This window comes from Cupressus sempervirens, chromosome 3, assembly GCF_028749045.1.
Source record: "Cupressus sempervirens isolate cs-2001-9-10 chromosome 3, ASM2874904v1, whole genome shotgun sequence".
NCBI classification, from domain to species: Eukaryota; Viridiplantae; Streptophyta; class Pinopsida; order Cupressales; family Cupressaceae; genus Cupressus; species Cupressus sempervirens.
Genome location: NC_143120.1, coordinates 621,650,367 through 621,676,747, shown reverse-complemented (window position 1 = coordinate 621,676,747; position 26,381 = coordinate 621,650,367). Strand labels below are relative to the sequence as shown.

The window sequence follows — 26,381 nt, the reverse complement described above, 5'->3', positions numbered from 1 at the left end:
ACTCATTTACATGAAAATATGCAATTGTCTCTAGAGACCACGATTTTGAGCTAAAAGGCAATTTTTAAAACACATAAAACATGTAAATACATGTGTTTTAAAATGTGCAAAGACTCTCCAAAAGTGAGACTTGCATATTCAAGCATTTTTAAAACATGCAATAACCCCTAGAGAGTGCGATTTTGCACTAAAGGCATTGCATTTTAAAATATGCAATGTGCTTTCTAGAGTAAGACTTGCATATTTGAATGTTTTTAAAATATGTTTGGAGAGTGCGTTTTTGCACTACTTGCATTGTTTTGCAATTTTAAGACATGCAAATGCACTCCAAGAGTGTGATTTGCACTTCCAACTAATGGATTTTATAAGTAAAGTGTCTTGGAGAATTCAATTTCGCATTTAAAACTCATGTAATCACCCTCTAAGACCCTATTTTTGCACTCCAAAGCCAAAAACGTCCGAACACATGGCATGTATGACGTCTTGAGAGTGAGATTTGCACTTCCTGCCATCATATCAATACATTTTAAACATGTAAATGCATCCATAGACCCCAATTTGGCATTTAATGTCATGTCCCCATTTTGGAGGCAATTTGATTTAATTAATTTAATTAATTAGGTTATCCAAAATAATGAATATTTTATGAGGATGACTAATTAATTATTTTAATTAAATAAATAAGTGGTATTAAGTTAATTATTTATAAAGTTATCAAATAAATAAATATTAAAGGGTAGCTTTATATTTAATTAATTTAATAAAGTGACTTGAATTATAAAATATTTTATAAAGTCACTTAATAGATAAAATAAAATAATGTTCTAGAAGCTTCTGGAAAAAGTGGAGGAAAAAGAATAAATAGGCACCCCGGGCTTCATTCTAATCATCCAAATTTGTTGTTGTTGATGTTGATGTTTGTTGATGTGCATTGTGGAGCCTAGGGTTTCTGCAATAGTCACAACTGGCCATTGAGAACGAAAACTCTCAATTGGTACGCAATTTTGAGGGTGTGAAATATCACTTGAATTATTGCAGCTGGGAGGAAGATACTTCAGTCTTCTATTTGTGCCACATTGAAAAAAAATATTTGTGGCCATTGAGAACGAAAACTCTCAATTGGTACGCAATTTTGAGAGTGTGAAATATCACTTGAATTATTGCAGCTGGGAGGAAGATACTTCAGTCTTCTATTTGTGCTACATTGAGAAAAAATATTTGAGTACAAAAAGCAGACCGAAAAAGCAGTTCGAAAAAGCAGGCCGAAAAAGCAAGCCGAAAAATCAGTTCGAAAAAAGTAGGCCGAAAAAGTAGTCCGAAAAAAGCAAGCCGAAAAAGCAGAACTGAAAAAGCAGGCCGAAAAAGCAGCTCCAAAAAAAAGCAAAACCGAAAAAAAAAGCAATCCAAAAAAGCAAATTCGAAAAAGCAAAAAAAATTATTACAGCCATCTACAATCAGGGGCGGCAGCTAGAGAGGCACGACTTGGGCACTTGAGGAGGTTATTTTCTGTTCAGTGGTATTGCAATACATCTATTCTCTAAGGCAATTTCATATGCCAGGTCTGATGTGTATTTTCATAGTTGCCTTTCACTATAGAGTGCTGTTGTAATTGTCATTTTGTATCAGACCTATCATTCATTAATAGATATATCATTCATTTTTACATTCCTCACAATGGTATCAGCAATCCATAGCTTTAGTTGTATTTAATCATGCATGTGATTAGCATACTGCTGTAGGGGAGTATTGAAGTTAGATATTTAGTGTTGCATTAGTTTTCATTGACAGCTGTAGGTGCATATTACTTTACCAGCAATCATCATATTTTGATATCTTTGTAAATGCCAAGAGTCTTGGCTAACTTAGTATGAATATTGTATTGGATACTCATTCTCAATCAAGGAGATACAATTGTTGGTCATTAATAGTTGTCTTTGAGCGTTAATCTATCATTTCTTATCAGTCAGTTAGCTTGCATACCAACTGTTTGTTAAAATACTAGTTGGCTGTAGGTGATCATTTTCATGATTAGAACTCATATATGCATTCACTATTGCCAAAATTAGTTGCATATTTATGTTAGGTCATTGTTTAAACAATTTGGAGTATTTTGTAAGTGTTCTCTTTGAGGCAAATCCAAACAAAAATTACTGCAGCAATATGAAAAGTTATATCAGTCAGATGACCCTTACTTGCAAAGTGTTTGACGAAATTTCAAAGAACTGAAGTATAAAGATTCTTGGTGTTTGAAGAAGTTATAACCTGTTGGGGTTATTACATTTAAACACATGCATATGCATTTGGAGACCATGATTTTGCATCTCGAAGCCAAAAATGACTCAAATACATGCATTTTTAGGGCACGTTTTTGCTAAAAACGGGTCTTAACTTCAGCACTCACTGAAGAATGCCCTTGATCCAATCTTGATAGAATGTCCTTAATCTTAACACTTGCTAAGAATGTTCATGATGCCCAATACTTCTTAAGAATGTCCTTACTTTTGACACTCATTGAGAATGTCCTAGATTGTTGGCACTCACTAAGAAGCATATACTAAGATATATGAAAACATAAAGCATATACTAGGATATACATAAATTAGTGTATGAAGACACGATGCAAACACAAAGTATACACATTGATGCATGAAGACACGATGTAGACACAAAGCATACACATGTTAAAAATTGTGGTAGATTCCTTCCTTTAATTACAATTTTCATGTTGCCGAAGTTGGTGGTGACTACCTCCTTGATAGAGAGGCCTACATCATATGTCAGTACCCCAAAACCATGATAAAAATATTATTCAATCTTGTAAGTCATTTAAAATATAAGATCCTAATTCCCAATTTAAACCCCTTTCTAAAGGAGAGGTTGTGATCAGAAGCTTAGCTCCTGGGGGAGTGCTTCTTAAGGCTCTAATTAATAGAACAACTCTCCACTAAGCACCGTCTTCTCACAATATTTCTCTCTGTAAGACCTTAAGGATAATCAATCTTGATGTAGCCATCCTTCTTAGGAAAGAGTTCTTTCTCATCCTAGGCCTTATGGATACCTGCTTTGGGTGTACCAATCCTTGCATATGCATATATTTTTTCTTGATAGTATATACTAGTTCCTTCAGAGAATACTTGATTCCTTGCCTTACTTCCTTAAGAATATTCATTTATAGAATATATTTCAAAGTCCCTCAAAGAGGTTAACTCTCTACCTTAATTCCTTACGCATTATTTTCCTCTTATTAGTGGCTACTTGGAGTAGTCTATTTCTTCTTTCTCTAGATCTCAACAGATTCAATATTCTGAAAGAATTTATCATTAATTGTAAGAAATCACAAAATTAGTGATTGGTATTATATATTTTTGACTAGTATTCTTGTTGTGTCCTTTTCAATTTCCATCTAAACATTGTTGAATTGTTAATTCCTCTTACTTGAATCCTTCCCCTGACTACTCATTGCTATTGATGTTCTTTCTCTTGTATATGCCGACAAGTACATGTTATGTCTTCTTTGATCTAAGATGAATACTATGTGTTAGATGCTGATTGATGCTGAATGAGTTGTGCTCTTTATTTTACCTCTTCTCCCACATCTTCTATTTCAAGGAAGTGTTCTTGTAACTCCAATTGTAATGAGTTCTTGGATCTAGAAGAAAGATATATTTGACTTAATCCCCTTATGATGGGAGAGTTATATATAACTCCAGTTGATGTGTTGATTGATTATAGACACCACTGATAGTAAATGATTTCTGAATGATTATCTGATATAAGATGTTCTCTTCCCTGTTTTTAATGTCTCTATGTAAATTCCTTTTTTATTATTGAACCATTACTTTGAATAGAAGGTTTCTCTACATCACCTTATGTTCTACCGGCATATGTCAATGCAACGAGTTCCTCAAATGAATATGATCTACCCTATTTGTATTGGATCGATCAGACTTCCAATTATGTTAATGTTGTCGGGTGTGGGGAACTAAAATATTTATACCAATGCAAGTGCTGTTGTACTCGCTAAGGATATTCTTAGGCTATTGGCGGAAGATGTCGTGGTTGTTGTGGATGATTATATAAGTTGGAAACTTCTTTGTATTCATTACAAATTCCTTTCTTGAAGATCTGATGTATGTGATCTGTTTATAATTATATCAAATGTTGAGTGTATATAATTTTTCCATTCTCTTCTCCAGTGATATTTTTTGTTCTTACATACTGATCATTATTTAAAATTCACCCTATAGGATAGCAAGATCATGCTCTGATACCACTATCATGTCCCCCTTGATTATGGTTAGGGTAGTGGGGACACTTCCTCTATAAACTAGCTACAAGAACTTATTTCTTGTAAATCCTCAAATTAGGTTAAGACTTGTGAATGTTCAAATGCTGAAATGGATAAGATATATGAAAATGATATTCTTTAAAGAACTACCACATCTCTTTAAACAAGTTGTTTTGTATTTAAAGAATATTAGTCTTCTCCTACTTGATAATAGTAGATGTTCAATTAGCTATGATTACATAGAAATTGGATTATTGTTTCCAAACTAATATTCAAATGGATGCAGCAATTGGCTAGAAAGATCTCTTATAGATATCTCAAGTTTGAACTTGCAATTATTGATATATAATATTGTCCTTCAATAATAATCTGCTACCTCCAACACAAAGTTTATCTATGTCTGCAGCAATAACACTAATGACGTATCAGCTATCAGCAATATGTGATTGTAGAAATGACGATGTCTCTAATAGATTTTATGATTTTATAATCAAATGATGTCAGATGAGGAAATTATTTTCTTAGAGGAGATTTCAAATTGGATAGTTCTACACCCCCCCCCCCCCCCCTCCATTTGAGTGAGTATGGCTGTCCTCTTATACCATGCCTCTTGACATGTTTGAGTCTAAAACCAAAAGTATGTGTTTCTTTTGTACTTGTTTTCGTTGTTTGTTTGCTTGCTTTCTCATTTTTCTTCATTTGGAAGAAATTGCAAGTTCTTTCCCAAGAACTTGAGCACATTTCACTTCACTCCACCTTCCACCTCTTCGTGCAAGTGCATCATTTCATTTCATATCCACCATTACATGCCAAAGCACATTGCATCCATTACTTTCATACACAATTACATTCCAAGAGCAATTACATGTATTTCCAATTTTCCACTCTCCATGTCATAGCACATTGCATCTCAATCTCCACATGCGATTACAAGTAACCTCACCCTCTATCCGCACTTACATGCAATCTCGTCCTTCATTCCCATTTACACACATTTCCATCTTCCGAACCTAAATGCATGTTCATTTTACGTGTAATTCACTTTACGTGTAACAACATCCGTAGAACCCATTTTTGACTAGAGGTCACACTTTTCAAGTCAAAAGTTATCATTCGCACGCATTCCCATGCACCTAGCCTTCATTCCTCAAGGCATCTTTATAGGAACTCATCCTTTTCCCATACACATTTACATGCCATCCATCTTCCTAAGTCCCATTTTAGCCCTTTGCATGTACTTTCCATATCACATCCAATTCATTGCATATGTTCGATGACTATCTAATCAATACAACAAATATATTGTTCCTCAAAGATCCATTTTGCCAATATTCTCATGGAGTCAGAATCCATATCTTCCAATGATGGATTCAATCCCATTGAAACTTTCATGTTGCAGCAAGTCAATAAATGCCAGAATTTCTATAAAGAATGAAGACATCCAGTAGAGAAGGCATGCTTCGAATCAAAGAAGCAGTATTTCATTTGGTCTCCATTTTCTCAATGGTAGCTTTAGAACCTGAGTTCGTGTGAAAAAGCACCAAGCACTTTGCTTTGGAAAAAAAAAGTAGCTGCAGATGCTGATGGGAAAATTTGTTCTAATTCTACATCCGAACATCATCAAGAAGGTTTCTTAAGGGTCAGAGACTCTAGTTTGCGTTGATCTACAAAGGAGAATTCATGACAACTCAAATGAGAAAAAGCTTGATCACATCAATTTTTTAAATGAAAACAGACAATCCATCAAAGAGAGTTAGAGGCTATTAAAAGACACAACACAATGATTATCAAGGTGAATGCAGTGGCACGAAATATAGGAACTACCGATCCTGTGATCATCCGGGATAGCATCACCAAGTACAAGGCCCTTCAGAACAATCCCTAGGATTGTTTTAATTCTCTTCCATCTTCTTCTTTCTTTAGTTTTCATGTTTGTAGTTAAAGAGAATGTATTACGTCAATATGTATAACTACATGTAATACGATTTACATGTCCTTATGATGTGTAATCTAATAATTTCTCTTGTTAGTTTGACTAGGTCAAAGTTGGTTGAGTTGCTCCGACCTTTTTCTCCATCTTTTTCTCAACTCCTTTGCCTATATAAATGAGTGCCCCCTCATTGTAAAAGTCATCTTTTGTTGTATGCAGGAAAGCTCTACCAAACTTATGCAACCATAACTTTGATTGTGTAGTACCAATTTGAAAGAAAAGTTAATAAAAAAAGCAATTGGATTCGAAACTTTGACTGGAATCAATTGTGATAAGAGCAAATTAGAAGCTTTGACTGTAATTTGTGCCTATTGTCTTTGACTCATGTTATTATTATGTGTTCAATAATAGAGCGTAGTGAGTTACGAAGCAATTAGAGTACAAGCTTTGACTAGGAGCAATTGTGGTGTTAAATAGACTAGAAGCTTTGACTGTAGCTTGTATTGTTGTCTCAAATTCACGAAAGATAGTTAGAATTTCCCTACTTATGAAAATCTTTGCACCCCAATGGTAGAGGTTTTTCTTATAGAATAGAATACAAATCATCTACTTTTGGAAGTCTTTGTGCCCCAATCTTAGTCATTTTTCTTATAAATTAAACAAATAGGACTTAGAGCCAAACCGATATGCTTTCAATCAGCTTTTGAGTTGGTGTTTGTTTATCGATATCACCGTTTCCAACTACTATATAGAAGTGTAGTTAGATATTTCATCTTGCCTATTACTCACTCCACAGGTAAGTGAGTTCTTTCCTGAAAGTTAAAGATTGGTAACACGCCTTACAAAATCTCTCTACATCTTGCTTACCTTGAGTTGATCTAAGGAACGGTGAGAAGGGGGAGCCTTCCCTTTAATGTAAGATAGACTTGGTCTCATACTGTGGCTGGTCTACCTATTTTACGACTAGATTTTCCCAAAACTGTTAGTTGCAAAATATCTACCCAACCAACTGGTTGATTAACAAGACGCCCAATCTTGTTAGATGGCCAAAGGGTGTGCATCATTCCGACTTCAAGGAAGGATCAATGATCTCATCACTTTTCTCAATTGCATTGTCAAACTTAAGGAGTAATGTTTTTGATCCATGAATGTACAAGTACATCTCTCTCATTGTCCATTCAAAACAAAAGATCTTTTGGGGAGAAATGATAAATGATATGATATTGGAGCAGCTATCTCAACTTTCTTCTACTGGTACCTTCTATATGAACTCATAGCTGGTATACATCGTTGCTACCTTGGGGTCCTCAAGTCTTTCTACCAAGGGCGATCACATGATAGTGCCCGTATAGGAATACTTTGACAAGCTAACATTGAGATCCAATCACATGCACTATAGGAGAGTACAAGATGCCTTCTTTGGGCATTATATGTACTTATTTGACAAGGAATAGTCGAAGCAAGAGATATCAAATAAAGCATGGGCTAAGGTAAATGAATATGGTTGTCTCTTTCTCTAGTTTCCCAACTCTACCCAGATGAGAGTTGGATATTCCAGAGATGAACCATATACTCTTCCAAGGTATCTCACTGACAAGATCATTCTCATGGAGTTGGTAAGGCAAATGATGGTAGTGCAATCATACCAATCTTCATTGCATAGGCCAGGTGTTAATATTTCATCAAATCACTAGACACAGTACCAAAGGCCAAGAACATGGAATTTAAACTTCAAAGGATCACCTTGAAGAAGTTCATAGCACGTGCTTGCTTTGATTAGAAAGCAGTGAATGATAAAATCAAAAAATCATACATTCATGCTCATCGCCTTGAAGATATTTGAATTGATTTGTGCACAGATCTTGACATACACAAGATGGATTATTGTCAGTTGACCCTAACGCATGTTGTGAATTTTAACCTCACAATATTCCCTACAGGGGTTGAAGATGACAATCAAATTTTGGATCTAGAATATACTGAGCAACACCTTCATAAGCTGCCCATCCCACCTCCATCTTATTCATCCAAAGAAAGCATCTATATCTTGGACCATTTTCAACCAATTCTTGCCAACACAAACATTTGGTTGAAGAAAAGAGGGTTGAAAGCCATCAAGATGAAGTAGGGAAAAGATTTTGTTCCTACTGATCCAATTGGTCTAAGGGTTGAAATGAGGGTAAACAGAAGGATGGCAAAGATTCTTCAATGGCAGTTATTCCAAAGCTCGTCATCAAAGGCAACAAAGGCAAGGGATGTGTACTTCAGATGAAGTCCACTGAACCTCAAAAGGTTCACATTATTCTCAATGATAATGAGCTTCCTCCTTCACTGAGAAAGTGTTTTCCAAAGAAATCTCCTTTAGAAGTCTTGGTTGCAAATGTCCTTGATTCTATACCAGCCTCAGATGAGTCAATGGATTCACCCTTGCATTCATTCATGGACACTTTTCCTTCTAAAAAGGCATCATTTCATGAGGATCCAACTCCAATCACACTGGCTAAACCTATCTAATTGGTTGCTCCTACAGTCCTAACAGTGGAGCAATATCATAGCTTTGAAAGCGTGTTTGATGCATATACCGAGTTTATCCCAAATGTTGCAGTTCCCTCCTTGGTATTGATGGATACTTCATCAGCACAATTTGAACAATTTATGGCAGAGGTCACACATAGCAGTCCAACTCCAATGGTGGTTATGCCTGAGGCCCCACCTATTGTAGCTACAGTTGCACGGGTTGATCTCATGTCCACTCCAGTTCCTACTACTATCATGGGATCCTCTTCACTCTTTCTCCTAGGCTCACTATAATTACTCAAAAGAGGAAGATGGAGGAACTCGCACCTCAAGACCATCATTCCAATTAGGTTGCAAAGGCCAAGGTTCCCAAGACAAAGAAGGCTAAGATGGTATCAAGGATCTTGGTAACTGTTGATAACACCAAATATGCAACAGTAACTGAGCCCCTTGTTAAAAAGTCAGCAAAATTGATGCAAACCAGTAATTAAAAGTTCACTACCGTTGAGCTTGGTAAACAATCTCGCTTAGCTGTTAGCAAGATGCTTATAATGTTCTCAATATGCTCACACAGAAGAATGATAAGTTGTGGGAAAGGAAGAACAAGCTCAAGAGAATACCAAATTGCAAGAAGTCTTCGAAAAGATCAAAGCTTCTTCTTTGATAGTTGAATCTTTAGAGCATGTGGTACAAATTACGAAGAAGCCAAGGTTGTGCACAACTGGTGTGATCATCTAGTGAACTAGGGAATAGATGTGATCAAAGATAGCTTCCAGATACTTAGACATAGAAGAGACATTTCAGCAAGGTTTAAAGAATTTCTTAGTCCATTTCATCAACAACTTAAGTCTCTTGATGTAGACCTGAACATGTGAAGGACTATGAGTGAAGTTGACTTAGATTTTTTTTGTGGTAACGGTATTTTCTCTTCAATAGAGATGGACAACACCTTGCATCTAATGGACATCAAGGAGAAAGTGTTGCAACCTAGTGGTTGAAGGCGGAGTGGCAATGAAATGTTTACGAGACAAAGAGCATGTGATCGGCAATGGTTTGCAGCAGTTGGCATATGCAATCACCACTGAAGATGGAGAATTCATATATGAGGGAGTTCTCACAACAAAGTTTGAGGAAGTTATTCACCTATAACTTGGGGCGGAAGACTTTGATTTGGGGAGATTGAGAGTTGATACTCTCACAAGCTACAGATTCTCACTTCATGATCTCCAAAATAAGATAAAGGAGTGTAGAAATGTTACTACAAAGAACGCAAATGTCATCTACAAGTTATATGTTGTTGCACGAAGTACAAGAGAACCAGATGCGACAATTCTACAAGAATTGTTGTGAAAATTCAGTGAATTCATGGACATGTTGTGATGATATTTCTAAGTGTTGAAGGACACTTCTTTTCTTCTTTCTCGTGCTTTTCTGAAAATACAAATAGTATTGATAGATTGCACATAAAAGAAGTTGAACTTTGTAAATACTAGAAACATACACTTGTGTACATGTTTTATATAATAAAGTTACAACAGCATTAGGCACGCAACTTCGAATAAGTCAAAGTTAGTTAGGAATTTGTTAAAAGAATAATTCAAGATGGTTAAGGGTTTCCCCTTTACTCTCCACCTTTCTCTCTCTTCTTTTCCTACATAAAGGAGAGAGATCATTGTAAATAATCTATCTTTTTTCTTTATACAAGAAGGTTATGCTTATAACTTGAAAAGTTTATGCTTCTAGATACAAATTTCTGAATTGAATAAATAAATAGGTTTTCTCAAAATTTGTGTTGTGAGGCTTGGAATTGATCATTATTTTCTTAAGTTCCATTGATCAATTTATTTTTTCCATTTTATAATCTATGTTTGTGAAGCATTTGAGTGTTCGGTTTTGTTTCTTGAAGACTTTAAAGTTCTTAAAACAGGATTTTTATAGTTTATTAGTGGCTTCAAGTACTAAGGATTAAAGAGTTTGTGTTTAATTTCTGGTATATTATTTCAATTTGGATAATTGGCAAGACTTTGAGCCTTGTTAGCTATTTGTTTTATTATTCAAAAAGGATTAATTGTAAGAAACTTTGGGTTCTTATTATCAATCAAACAAATTAAGTTGTAATTGTTATCATAAAAGTTGTTCTTGCATTGACTACTAAGCCACTGATATTAACATAGCAATAGAATCCTTTTGTTGATTTGCAAGCAATAGTTTTTAACATAAAATCATTCCTCAAAGAAGAGGAATTGATTCACAGAACTGCCCATTCGTCAATTTCAATCAGATTTATGTTGTATCCACCTAAAGTAAAGAGGAAGCTTCCCCTATTGCTAAGAAGAGAGATTTATCTCGCAACACCATTGCCTAAAGTTTCCATTTTGTAATTTGTAGTCTTAGTGAGTTACAAAAAATTTAGCCAACAGAAACCTTGTTTTCCCCTCTTAACTTATTTTTGGTTTCTAAATCCATCCTAGGAGGTGTAGTTTTGTTTTGATTTGCAAATTTCAAAATTTATTTTGACCTCTTGAAAGGTTTCCTAGGGGACTACATATAGAGGATGAAGTATCCAAAACATGAGCCATCTTGATTGCCTCCTCTAGAGTGTTTAGTTTTAGGACTTTCACAATTTCCTTAAACTTTACATTCAACCCTTCAACAAATAACACAACTGTCCTTCTTTCTATCGTATCCTCTTAAATTTGTAAACCTAAGAATTCCAATGTGGTAGCAAAAGCCAAGGTTCCCAAGACTAAGAAGGCCAAGGTAGTATCAAGGATCGTGGTGAGTGTTGATAAAACCAAATACGCAGAAGCAGTTGAGCCTCTTGTTGAAAAGCCACCAGAGCTACTACGAACCAGCAATTACAAGCTCATCACCATTGAACTCGATAAACAATCACACCTGGCTTGTTAGCAAGATACACATGATGTTCTTAGTGTTCTCACACAAAAGAACGATAACATGTGGGAAAGGAAGAGCAGGCTTAAGACGGAGAATGCCAGACTATAGGACATTATCAAGAAGATGAAAACTTCTACTTTGACAGTTGAATCTTCAGAACATGTGATGCAAATTGCAAACAAAGCCAATGCCATCAACAACTAGTGTGATCGTCTAGTGACCCAAGGGCTAGATGTGATCAGGGGCACCTTCTAGATACTCAAAAATGGAAGAGACATTTCAACAATGTTGAAGGAACTTCTTGGTTTATTTCTGTTGTTTTCCTAGGTCTATTGCAAATGTGATAGCACTACCATTATATTTGGTATGTGAGTTCCAAATGGAAGCAACCTCTTATTTATAACGAGAAAAGAATAAGAAGAGACATGTCCCTTCATGGGACATGTCTATTCGTTAATTTGATAAATTAATTTAATAACAAAAAAAAATCAAAGTTATATATATAATTCTCTCATGTAATAAACATATATCTCGTATGTAATTATATCTCATATATAATTATATATAGTCATAGTTTTATCCGACTAAAGCTACCAAACATCAACACTCCCTCCTAGCTAGGAAGGATAAATACAAGACAGATATTACACCACTGGCAATCTTCAAAAATAGCACGTTAAGGAAATCTTTGATTAGAAGATTTCCACTATTTTGACATGACATTTGATATCATGAGTATTGGCCTTCAGAAGATCAACATATGATATTCACCAAATACTCTGAGTAATGGTCTCCAAAGTATCAACACTTGATATTCACCACGTACTCAATAAGGTAATGGTATATAGAACATCAACATATGATATTCACCATTTTGGTATCACAGTTGAGTATTGGTCTCCAAAATATCAACATATGATATTCACCAGATAATCTTTGACTAGTGGCCTCTAGAATAAGATGCAAGATATTCCCCAAATACTGTGAGTAATGGCCTCCAGAACATCAAGATGTATGATATTCACCGCGTACTTTGTGTAATGGCCTCTAGAACATCAATTTGCATAACATTCACCATATACTCAAAAAAAATGTTTATAAGGTATGTGCACACACATTCTCATAATGCTTACCATATAAACATCTACCATGCAAGGTATAATCTATCATGATCTACATAGACATCATAAGATATCCATCATAATAGAAAGTCAAGTTATTGTAATATCATCACCTTTCAATAACTTCTACAAATACAAGTGAACATCATTTGGAAGTCATCACTTCCTCATGATGTACATAGGGGGTAGGCCCATTAAAGTCATATAGTCACACATAAGGACATTCAAAACTCCCTTTAAATCAGAGATCCTCAACCAAAGTTGTCTTTTATGAAGTGTCACACTCCCTCTAAATTTGATATAATTGAGATCTGCAAAGATCATCTGAAACATATCTTCTATTCACTCTTTCAAACGAATGTATCAAACTCCCTCTAAACATCAATCTTTTGAGATCCTTTATCTTTGAAGAAGTGTCAGAGTCTCTCTAACATCAATCTTTTGAGTTCCTTTATCTTTAAAGAAGTGTCAAACTCCCTCTAAGTCTCCATTTTTCTTGCAATAACATTCTCGGAGGAAAAGATTAAGACACATAGCTCTTGGTTCTATAATAAGAATGTCAACATAAATATTAGTAATTTAACTCATGCCCATTATTAACAACATAAATGATTATAACATCTCTCTTTATTTTCAATAATAAAATTAAGATAACACAGTACTTAATTTCTATATATATGACTTACCTTAGATGACATATTCTCCTATAAGTTCAATATTTTATTATTATATTTAAATTTCATTATATTTCAATAACAATATTAGTAACTCACATTGATACCAATGACTTATATTGTTTAACATATTTATATGTAACAAAATGCAATACTATTAAGATGCATGTCAACAAAGAGGAGGATTCTATTGGCAAGCCTTTCAGGAGGCTGAAAACAGGAAAAGGTATTGAAAAAGAATCCAAGGAGGAAAGGCAAGAGGAGGGGAAGGATAGTGATGAGGAAGACAAGAATCAGGGGAGTGGGAATGAGAATGAGCAGAGGTATGAGGAATATGGGTCTAGCCATTACATTTGCAAGATCTTGGGCAAAGACAAGAATGTGGTTTGGAGGAATTTTGATAAAATTTCTATTGAGGATGGGGCTCAAGAGAGAGATGATGAAAACTCTAGTTAAGGAGAATAAGGAGGCTAAAATTCAAATGGAGGAGCTTATTGATCCTGCCCTTGTTATTTTGAGCGACATCACAAAGGAGAACCCTCAAATGGATGTGCTTAATAATGCAAAGAACAGAGCAACTAATAGCTATAGAACCACAAAATGGACTTACCATGAAATCTAGGAGCTTAAATACAGAGTGGGCAGATTGGAGAGGGACAATTGCAGCAATTAGAACAGGAAAATCGAGAAGGAAAAGGATATGGAAAACAGAGTGGAGGAAGTGAAGAGGAGAGTTCAAAGCACAGAGGGCACCCTACAGAAAATCACTGAGCAAAGCTATAACATTCTTAAAGCTTCTAATAACAACATAAAGGTGTTGATAAACAAAATTGAGGAACACAGGGTTAGTAAGGAGGAAGACCAATCTCCCAACAGTGGTAAAGATAAGTCTCCTGAGGATGGATTGAGGAAGAGGACCAGATCCAGCACAAAGAAAAAGGACACCCAAGAACCTGATAAAGATCTTCCTAACCTTAAGGAGGCGGCTCAAAGAATGTCTGAGCTAGAGATTCGTGCTGTGGAAATTCTCAGAGAAATTTCCTGAGTTGTTCTCCTGGCTTTGGGACTTTCCTTGTTTTTTGTTCTGCTTCCCTGTTTTCTTTTTCTGGTTTTATCTTGCTATCTTGTGGGGGGTTGTTGTTTAGCCTGTGGCTATTATGTTGTTGATACTTTAAGCGCTTTATCTATGTTAATCTTTTAGTTATGTAGGGTTTCAAGGCCCCATCAAAACTTGTTTTCCATAATCAAAAACAAAACGCAATACTTAAGTTATTAAATATCATTCTTAAATTAAGATATTCTCCTTATAAATTCTCATTTATATGCATATCTATAAAAAAATGATGTGAAAGAAGATTTCAAAAGATAATATACTTCTGATACTTACCTCCAATTTTCCTTTATCATGTGTGGACTTCTCTAATCGGGTGATTTGTCACATTTGATCACCCACAATATGCATTTTGATCCTCCAATGTCACATTAAAGGTGCTTTTGGTTACTAAGGTAACAAAAATCTTCTTTTATCATTCCTTCTCACTTTTCAATGCAAATTCAATATACATAAATGATTATTCTTCAATAGCCAATACAACAATACAAATCGAGTGCATGACCTTCTAAATTGTCAAGCTCTTTTGTCATTCCATTGCTTTTGAAATGTGAATGCAATACGCACAATTCGACCAATCCAACACAATGCAAAGTTTCACTAAACCTAAATTCAAGGTCAACATTGATGTTGTCAAATTAAATATTCCACGGAAGCGTACAAGTCAAAATTAGAGATTTAAATAAAATGCTTTCAAAAAGTGTTGAATTTAACTTCTAAGGGTTTCAGTACAAAGTTTGTTCCCAGCAAAGCCAATAGAGTGTAAGCAACGTAGCCACTCAATAAATTCACAATATATTCAACGTCTAAACCCAAAACTCTTCCAGATAAAAAAAACGTCAATTTGTTTTTGCATAAGATTATGATATACTATTCGGCCAAATATTTCTACACGGAACCAAAAAATGGGGTAGTCTGCAAAACGGGCAAATGTGCCACAAACCCTTGTAGCAGCGCGAGGTCTCTCTCCTTTTGAAGTAGTAAAATGTCCTTAACTTTTTTTTTACGGTTTTGATCCTTGGACCTGCTTCTGCATGATTTTCAACAACATTTAGCAAAGAAAGTAGATGGGAGTTGTTCACTGCCATCATTTCCATTCCCTGCCAAAAATATGCTTTTGGATTCTACACATCTCAAAAGTGGTCTATATGTCCTTTAAACTAAATTGCTTCAATTCGAGATGCTACTATATTTTGAGCTACGCAACACACATACTAGGTACGCATGTGAAGCATTTGAATGGAATGATGCATTCTGAGACAATTAACTCTGAGTTATCTTAATTTCATTTTTGTAATTGTCGATCCAATGAATTTGACTGTTGTAAATTCTCTACTCTTATATTGCCTTCAAACACTTGATTACATTTCCAACTTGGCTCTAATACCATGTTGTTTTCTCGGATCTGTTGCAAATGTAATAGCACTGTCATTATATTTGGTATGTGTGTTCCAAATGGAAGCAACCTCTTATTTATAATAAACAAAGAATAAGAAGAGACATGTCCATTCATGGGACATGTCTATTCATTAATTTGATAATTAATATAATAACAAAAATAATCATTATTATATTAGTTTCTCTCGTGTAATAAACATATATCTTATATGTAATTATATCTCAAATATAATTATATATAGCCATAGTTTTATCCGACTGAAGATACCAAACATCAACAGTTTCATCAACAACTTAAATCTCTTGATGTGGACTTGAATGTGTGGAGGACTATGAGCAAAGTTGATTTAGATGTTTTGTGTGATTATGGTATTTTCTCTTCAATAGAGATGTACTATAATACCTTGTATCTAATGGACAACAAAGAGAAGGTGTTGCAAAGCCTAGTGGTTGAGCACGAAGCAGAAGTGGAACGTTTACATGACCAAGATCAACATCAACAACTTAAATCTCTTGATGTGGACCTGAATGTGTGGAGGACTATGAGCGGAGTTGATTTAGATGTTTTGTGTGATTATGGTATTTTCTCTTTATTAGAGATGTACTATAATACCTTGCATCTAATGGACAACAAGGAGAAGGTGTTGCAAAGCCTAGTGGTTGAGCACGAAGCAGAAGTGGAATGTTTACATGACCAAGATCACGTGATCAGCAATCGTTTTCAGCAGCTGACATGTGCAATTATCACTAAAGATGGACAACTCATTGATGAGGGAGTTCTCATAACAAATATTGAGAAAGTTATTTGCCTACAACTTAGGGCAAAAGACTTTGATTTTGGAGAGATTGATACTCTCACAAGTTACAAATTCTCACTTCATGATCTCCAAATCAAGATAAAAGAGTATAGCAATGTTACTACAGTGAACGCAAATGTCATATGCAAGTTATCAGTTGTAGCACTAAGCACAAGAGAATCGGATGCAACGGTTCACAAGAATTGTTGCACAAATTCGACAAGTTAATGGATATGTTGTGATGATCAATCTGAGTGCGTTCAACACTTCTTTCTTATGCTTTGTAGAGATAGAAATAGTTTTGAAAGATTACATGTAGAAGCAATGTACTTTGTAAACACAAGAAACATGCACTTGTATACATGCTTCATGTAATCAAGTTGCAACAACATTAGACATGCATCTTAGAATTAGTCAAAGTTAGTTAGGAGTTTGTTAATAGAATAAATCAAGGTGGTTAAGGGTTTCCAGTTTTCTCTCCACCTTTCTCTCTCTTCTTTCCTATATAAAGGAAAGAGCTCATTGTAAATAATCATATTTTTTTCATACAAGTGGCTATGCTGAAGTGCTTGTAACTTGAAAACTTTGTGCTTTTTGATACAAAACTTTTTGAATTGAATAAAGAAGTAGGTTTTCTCAAACTTTGTGTTCTAAGGCTTGAAGTTGGTCATTGTTTCCTTAAGTTGCATTGATCGATTTATCTTCGTTTCATCTCTGTAAAGACTTTGAGCTTCTAAAAATGGAATTGTTATATTTCAAGAGTGGCTACAAGTATTAGAGACTAAAGACATTGTGCTTTAATTTCTAGTATAGTATTTGAACTTGGATAGTTGGCAAGAGACTTTGAGCCTTTTTACTTACTCACTTATCCTTCAAAAAGGATTTGATCTTAAGAGACTTTGGCTTCTTATTATCAATCGAACAAATTTAGTTATAATTATTGTCTTAACAATAGCTTTATGTCAACTACTAAGCCACCAGTATTACCGTGGCAGAAGGTACCTTTTGTTGATTTGCAAGTAGTTGTTACCATAAAATCATTCCTTAAAAAAGAGGAATTGATTCTGTTGTAGCCACCTACGGTAAGAAGGAACCCTCCCATATTGCTGAGAGAAGAGATTTATCTCACTACACCATTGGCTAAAGTCACCATTTTGTAAGTTGTAGCTTAGTGGCTTACAAAAGATTTAGCAAACGAGGTCTATCAAATGTACATATAGGTGCCCTCACACCCTAAGGGGATCCAACTGTACTACCACCCTCACTATGATGGCTTTAAGGGTCTCCTTGGGCCTGCATTCAACTGCTGAATGGCTGCGGTAAGCTGCTGCAATACATTAGCTACCTATTCTTGCCCTGTTTGAATTCCCCTAAGAGTTTCTCTTACTTCTCTATCTCCATCATCTGCCATTTCTCCAACCTGTTCTGATCTAGAAGTTCCAATAAGTTCTGAAATTGTTTTACCTTCCAGCACTGGTGGTGGTTTCCAAACTTTACGTGGCTCTTTGCAGTAATGTCAAATTGAATTTCAAATAACTCACAGGCTGTCAAGTTCGATGGTCTGATGCTACTGCAATATCCGACTTCAGTTTAGAGCTGAAAATTTGATATCTGTTGTCTAAATTTATGGCCTAGTGGATTATAAATCAGAATTTTTCAAAGATGGTGTTGAAGGAATCAGTTTTGTATTTAAAGTTAAACCTGCAGTTTAATGATTATAGGCATAGCAAAATGAACACTACTAAGCACAAGTCTGAGACTTCATACACCACGGTAGAAGTTGTTTATTGAAACAAATATTCCAACATGTGTGTAGACAAAATGAAATGCATGCAATCAAATATAATCTGATTCAACTCAACAAGATTTCTTCAATGGAGATATTACCAGACACACATATAACATTTAAAAGATAATATGGCATGGGATAATGGCACTTGGACTGTCAATGCTGCAATCTGAAGTGTGACTTATAATGCATTAGATAACTGTCACCTTTAAGAATCCCCCTAATAATCCTTCATAAGCAATAATCACAAGACTGTATAGTGGCAATAAGTCAAGCTCAGAAACGGGCCTATTCGCTACAGAGATATTCTGACGCCCAAAACATTCGACTCATGGTAACCATTATATTTTCCGCGTACTCTCTATAGGGACTTGATGTTCATTAAAATACAACCCACTAACTTCCCTCTTCGAGCCCCAAACAGTGAATGGGCTTCAACCCAATAGCTTCCGGTTGATTGTTCACAACATCTATACTGATCTAACTCTCATAAAACCAAAACATGACACTCGTCTTTTCTTAGAATACCAGAAAAAATTTAATTGTTTCAATCTTCTCGCTGGATGCTTGTAAGTGCAAATACTGATCTAACTCTCATAAAACCAAAACATGAGACTTGTCTTTTCTTAGAATACCAGAAATCATTTAATCCTTTCCATCTTCTAGCTGAATGCTTGTAAGTGCAAATGGAAGTTCTGTCCTGAACTTCCCACAGAAATGTGAATCAGTTGGCATCCAATATGCAATGTCTAAAGGGGTCTCGTCTTTAGACAAACAGCCACAAGTGACCAAAAAAGGGTTGTCTTCAAGTTCTTCTCCACATATCCCTACCCTAGTAGCGAAACCAATCATGCATTCTTAGCGGCATGAAGGCTTGGAGCATTAAGAAGCATGCAAGTAAGAACTTGATTGTCGTTATGAAGGGGGGGCACTCCAAGCATTAACATGGTGTGAGATACTCAAATAAGTTACAAACCTTATAACTTTTATGGTGTAGTCACGGACTGATATAATGACTTTATAATATGAGCAACTTAGCACAAGGGGACCACATGAAATGTTAACTTTCACGCCAAACTCCATAACCAAAAAACATGGCTGCCAGACATCCCTACTAAATTGACTAATTAGCCTACCAGAATGGAAGAGTAGGCAGACCGATCTCCTGGGAAGGTTATGGAGGGAAAGAGGACATTACACACTCATTCACCTCTATGAGCACCACTACTGAGTATTGGCATCATGACAACTCAAACATGCTGGAAAGAAGATATGAATATGCTCATGCGATGCAAGTCCCATTTTCCATGGTGTTTTTAGGTTCACTAAAATTCAAACTTACATGCAGACTTCGAATATGAGCAAAATATTAAAGACATCATGTGAAACCTCATAACATAGTTAATGACATATCCAATAGTCTTCTGAAATTTGTGGCAAAAATTAACTTACCTGCCCTAACTCATTCACTCTGAAGGATACAACTACTTAGTAGCTACCCATGTCATGTTACCTCAACCATACTGATAAGGATATGGGAATATCTTAATGCTGTGTCACTCTCATTCTCCGTGCTGTTTTGATTAGCAACTCTGAAATTCAAATTCTGAGAGTTAAAAATTTCACTCTTAAAGGCATTGGAGTACATTGTGAAGCTTGGAGTGTACATTACATTTCTACGCTCTAAATTTTCCATCCATTGTCATCATTACATCCTGCATAGTTGGAAAACTCAGACTCGGCAACAACTCGCCAAACTCCCTAAAAGTTTATTCGGGAAAAACTCGACCATTTTTTTTTTTAAACTCGGGAGAACTCAGGAGCCTAAAACACCACTAAAATTTAATTCAAAATACATTTTTTTCCAAATTTCAATGAGAAGATGCATCTAATGAGTTCATTAAAGAATACACAAGAGAAACAAGCAGAGTTTAGATATACATAAATGCATAGTGGGTATAAAATTGCATTCTCATGAGGAATGCTGATCGCACGATAGAAAACTGGTGTTGAAAAACTCAACTTTTTTGGCCTATATCACTGACCTGCGTGTGGACGAGTTTTCTTTTAAAACTCACGAGTTTAGAAACTCGCAGAGTAAACGGCAAGTATGCCAACTATGACATCCTGCACTAAATTCGTTTTCCCCAAGAATACAAGTACAGAGTAGATATCCATATTATGCTACCCCAAGACTACCGGGAAGCATTCAAAAACAAATATGCCATGTCACATTCATTGTTGAAGATAACGTTGTTGTACTTGTAACATTGAAAGCAAATAATTAAAGGGAAAACATTTAGCATTAAAGGCATAAAGAGATGCACACTATTAGCGTCTACAAGCTGTAATTTGCTATCTGTTGCCATCGTAGTAACCTCTGCCGTCGCTCAATCAGCCCCGTGGGCACAACTGTTCGGTTGAAGCCTGATCCTTCCAAATTCCAGCTGACAATTCAAAGAAGTCGTCTGCTTTGATTAGATATAAAATTGGGGAGTGCAGAACTTGTATTTATGAAAAACATTATTTGTTCGCTGCAATTAGAAAAAGAGACCCGTGCCTGCTTTTCCGTGGACGTAGTCAACTTGGAGAACCATATATATTTGTGTTTTTTTATTGTGTGGTATTATCTTAGGTTTTAACAACAAACGTGAGCGAAACATTCGTTGACCCAGATGTAAACACCTAATGAAATCTTTCAAATGCCTGCATGCAACCGACAATATATGAGTGTGAATGAATGACTGAAAGATTTTCACAACCTCTCAATTAGACTCTGATGCAAAGGACTCAAATATAATATCCACGGTAGAGCCATGATAGAACCACATAATAATAAGAGTCTAAATGCAGTGAAAGCAGACCAAACGAGTCATGTCATTGGGTAAGACGCTAAAGCCTTTTGATAGTGATAAACAGTAATTACAGACACTCCAACTAGCTACAACAAGTTTCGCTAAATAATTCTGATAGTCAATTGTAGAGAATTTATCAACGGATGAAGAGTTCAATAGGAGAGCTGGTAAAGAAAATTTTCTATAACACATAAATTAGTTGAATGTTGCTGCAAAAATAGAGTCTCAATAATATATCAAATTTGCGATATCAGGATAGTGAATGATTACCGCACACAACAAGCAGAACAAATCGAAACGCATTATAAGCATTTAATAAAATTCAAAGATGATGATTTGTTTTGATTGTCAAAGATGGGAAACATTGCGGAATCCATTTGACTGAGAAGCCAATGGAAGTAAGTTTAAACAATGGCAGATGACATACATGAGGGGATCTTGGTGAAGGAGCAGCTCCAGCTCGGTTAATAAACAGACGCCTCTTGCTCCTTTGTTGTCCATTGTCTCGAATAATCCCGTATCAACCATATTATGGTTTCCCTTCATGGAAAGCTGATAATTGTTTTCATCTGCAGAAATCCGGCTGCCTTCGAGCATTATTAGTCCCTGCCTTTATAAGGCAGGGAAGTAATGTTTTCGGGTGGACCTGTTCAATTAATTTTTTTTGTCTAATCCAATGTTGCAGTGTAAAGTTACATAGGTTGTATTTAAAAAAGTAATTATTGGATATTAATTCTTAATTTTTGATTGGTTGAATCCTAATTTTCTAGGTTTTAAGTGCTATTTTTGAAAATTAAAAACAAAGAAATTGTATGAAACGACAGCTGAGCTAAAGCAGCAATTAATGCAAATGAGCAGAGAATTTAACGACGGAACGACGGAAAGTATTAGCTGCTGTACATCTGCCGATATTGGACTCCTGCCTTGTTATGTCTCGCTGGCGCCATATTTGTTTCTTCTAGCATCACTCTCAGGCATTTGATAGAGAAAGTTTGGGACACTCCGGGGAACGAGGCTTTTTGTTGTTTCGTGGACTTTAAAAAAGCTTTCGACACAGTGCCACGTAATAAACTATGGGATAGAATGGTAGAGCTGGATGTCCCTAAAGAACTTAGGTCAGCGGTTTACAGATTATATGAGCAGGTCAAAGCTAAAATCAGAATGACAGAAGGGATATCAGAAGATTTTGATAGCAACATCGGGGTTAAGCAAGGGTGTCCGCTTTCTCCCACACTATTCGGGCTTTATATTGACAAGTTAGAAGAGTGGATAAACAAGACCAATGGTGAGGGGGTGCAGCTGGCCCACTTCGTGATAAGATTGCTCTTATATGCAGATGATCTCATAATTCTTGCTAGAACAGCTAAAGGTTTGAAAGAGCACTTGAAAGCACTAGAATTTTTTTGCCATGATGTAGGAATGCAAGTTAACACTAGCAAAACCAAAATTATGATCTTCTCACTAAAGAAGAATAGGGGCATACAAGACAAGTTTCTGTTTGAAAATAGCCCCTTTGAGATTATGGAAGAGTACAAATACTTGGGCATCGATTTTCATAACAAACTCAACTGGGATACTTGTAGATCGAAAAGAATCCAAGGGGGCTGGAAGACGTTATACTCTTTACAAAACAAGTGCAGGAACGCAGAATTATGGGATTGGACGACCATGAAAACTCTGTTTGGTTTGCTGGTCACTCCGGTTATTCTATACGGATGTGAAGTGTGGGGCGGTAGTATGTCCAAACAGAAATGGCGGCAAGTAGAAAGAATTCAAAAATACTTTATCACATGCAATCTTAAAGTCAAGACCACAGTTCCGTATGAAATCCTTTTGGCGGAGATGGGTTCCTTTCCATTAGAAGCCGTTGCATTGATCCGAATGCTAAGCTATTTAAAGAAAACCCAAGGTCTAGAAACACATCGTTGGCCCAAGTTGGTAATAGAGGAAAAACTTGTGAGGCGGAAAAGCACATGGATGAAACAAAATGACAAATGGATGCAAAAATGGGATATCAACATCCAAGCTTGCCCGGATAACATTAAAAAAATAAAAAAGTTTGTCAATGAAAAATTTCGCAATATTCTGTGGACAAGACACATAGGGAGGAAAAAATCTTATTACATTAAAGAATTTAATCCCACTTCTAGTCATGATGAAAAGGCCTATATAAGGGCACCTATTAACTGGAAAGCAAAAATGTTGATGGCACAAATTAGAACTAGTTCACATCAGCTGCGATGTGAAACTGGTAGATGGCAAGTTCCAAAGGAAGAGTGGGCAGACAGAACATGTTTATTTTGCAATATGGGAACAGTGGAGACAGAGCAACACTTTGTCATGGAATGCTTGGCTTACAACGACATCAAATCTAATTATACAAAGATTCTGCAGAACAAGGACTTCAACTATTTATTTGAGGAAGATCAAGTGAAGAGAACAGTGGAGTTGATTATCAAAATTCAGAGAAGAAGAGACAAGTTAACCAAAACTTTGCCACTGACTAGTTTGGCTCCTGACTCGGGAGGGCGATTGCATGGGTCCCATAGACTGCTTTAGTCTCGTGAACGTCATTAAAATCTATCATATCATATCATATCATCTACGGAACACTCTTTTTAAATATTTTAAATATTATTTAGTGTTTTGTTAAGAAAGTCCATACTTTTATTTAATTTTATCTTGTTCTCTTGATTTTCAACTAGCTCCATGTGCAAGATATTATTATTATTAGTTAAATATTGGAATAGAAGATTGATTGATATATTGGAATAGAAGATTGATTGATAGCCACGTGATCAAGCCCCAAAGAATCATAAGAAATTATTATTTTGATATATGTTAATGTCTTTTCCCTTTTATTTAATAATATAGTTTTATTTTATGATAAGTTTTGTAATATATTTTTTCTTGTATTTAGTATAATATACAAAAATGTTAAAATAGATAAGAATATTATTTATTATTTAGTATATTTTAAGATTAAAATATATTTTGAAGAATTTAAAATAAGTGAATTCAAAATTGATTAGATTTTAAAATATAAATAAATAACTTACTTAGTTTTAATAATGTTGATTTTTATATGTATGTAATAATAATAATTCGTAATTTAAAGGAACTATGCAATTATTTCTTAATCAAATACATTTAAATACTTTTACATTATCATTTTCAAATAATATTGGATAACTAATTTTAAATATTGAATTCAAGTTAGAAGAAATTGTAAAAATATTATTAATGTAACTATTATTATATATTCGATTTTAATTCACATATTATTATTCATATTTCAATTTTCAATAAAAATTAGAAAACTTTTTAATTTGATATGTTTATGAAATTTGTAAATTTAATTTTTGTTATTAGATGTTTAAAACAAAAGTACATGTACTATATATAAATAAAAACTTAATGCAATAGTTTCAAAAAATTAAGTCATGTAAATTTAATTTCAATAATATTTTTAGTTTGTTTAGAATTATGTATTGCCCTTTAATAATTGCTTCTAATTTAATTTACTATAGAATTTATTTATAATGTCATTTTAGTTACTTTGTAAAATATTTATGGTGTAATTTTTAAAATCTTTTATTTCTAAAACATTATTTTTAATATTATACTAATTTTTTTCATTATATTTATAATTTCTATTTTTTAAATTTCATATTTTTCAATATAGTTTCATGATATAAATCAAGAGAATTTATTGATACCAATAATCATATAATCTTACAAAGTTCAATAATCTATAGTGGAATGTGTTGTGTTACTATGCTTTTAACTATTTAATAACTAGATTTAACCATCATACATATCTACTCTTTTGTTTTTGACAAAAGGCAGGGACTCAAGCTCCACCAGAGCTCTTGTTTGGAAATGAATTTAATGTAGCCCACTCGAAGCATTTGTTGCTCCTATGCCATTCTATGCAGTTTAGCAGGGCATTTTTTAATGAAGTTAGTATCTATTAAAAAGACCCCAAGTGACATTTTATAGCATGGAATTTTTGTTTTTTTTGATGGAGAGTTCAGACCTGTGAGGCAGCCCAACGAGGCACGAAGTCTGCAAGCGAACACCTCTTCGGAGGCAGCCCAGCAAGGCATGAAGCTTGCGAGCTACCAACCAACAAAGGTCACCATTAACAGTTTTAGGTATCTGATACGAGTCCACATGTGCTTGAATACTGAACACCTCTTCGGCTAAGAGCCAAGGATTGAGGAGCATCCACGCTGCCTAATTCGCCCGGGGCATGATCTTGGCCTCATCCCTTATGATGTCTATGGGCCTTGCACTCCGCAAGACTTGATCCCTAGTGGGCTCTTTGTGAGCCATTCAACTTCACCAGTAGAACAAGGGCCCGTTGACATAGTATGGAATTTGACAACTAATTCAATTTATATATCATTTTATGAGCTTTAATAAAATTGATTTTAGTCGTTAATGTGTTTATAAGAAGTGGTTTTAGTGATTTTGGTTAATGAGAAAGAAAAGAATAGAAGTAATTTTATTTAGAAAAAGTAAAATAAATAAATTATTTTTAGTTTTTAATTTGTTTATAGGAAGTGGTTTTAGTGATTTTGGTTAATTAGAAAAAAAATATTAGAAGTAATTTTGTTTAGAGACTAATATTTTTACCATAGTTTCTTGTTCCTCATAAAACTTAAATTATGATTTAAAATGAAATTGTTGTTGTTTAAATTATTTTTTGGTTAAATTTTTATATTTCTTGGTTTGTCTATTGTATTCAGTCAATAGTCTTTTTCTTTTCAATTAACAAAGTTTGTCAAAAAAATATGCTCTAGTTTGAAATGCATATTTATAGTGGCATATGTTAAACTATCCACATGACTCTCTTGTGATTCTACATCTAGCATGTTTTTAAATGTGTCATGTAATTCAAAGAAAGAAGTTGTAGACAAATTTATGTAGAGCAATTGAAACAAAATAGCTTCTTCTACCCAAAGTGCATTCTTACGATTAGCTTTGCAACTAAGATG

At 34.8% G+C, this 26,381-nt stretch overlaps 1 protein-coding gene across 4 annotated transcripts in view; it reads right to left on the bottom strand.

The window, feature by feature from the left end:
* LOC149568201 (Protein prenylyltransferase superfamily protein) overlaps window positions 1–25,391 on the bottom strand; it is a 318,133-nt gene extending 292,742 nt beyond the window's left edge. For 3 of the 4 annotated variants that reach the window (XM_089821208.1, XM_089821207.1, XM_089821209.1), the window contains exons 1-2: window positions 25,256–25,391; window positions 21,806–21,979 (exon numbers count right to left, since the gene is read on the bottom strand). In XM_089821208.1, coding sequence (XP_089677334.1) covers window positions 21,806–21,975 — 170 coding nt within the window. In that variant the 5' untranslated portion in view covers window positions 21,976–21,979; window positions 25,256–25,391. The remainder of the gene's footprint in view (window positions 1–21,805; window positions 21,980–25,255) is intronic. The other variant, XM_089821206.1, reaches the window with a different exon arrangement.
* Between the last annotated feature and the right edge of the window lie 990 nt (window positions 25,392–26,381).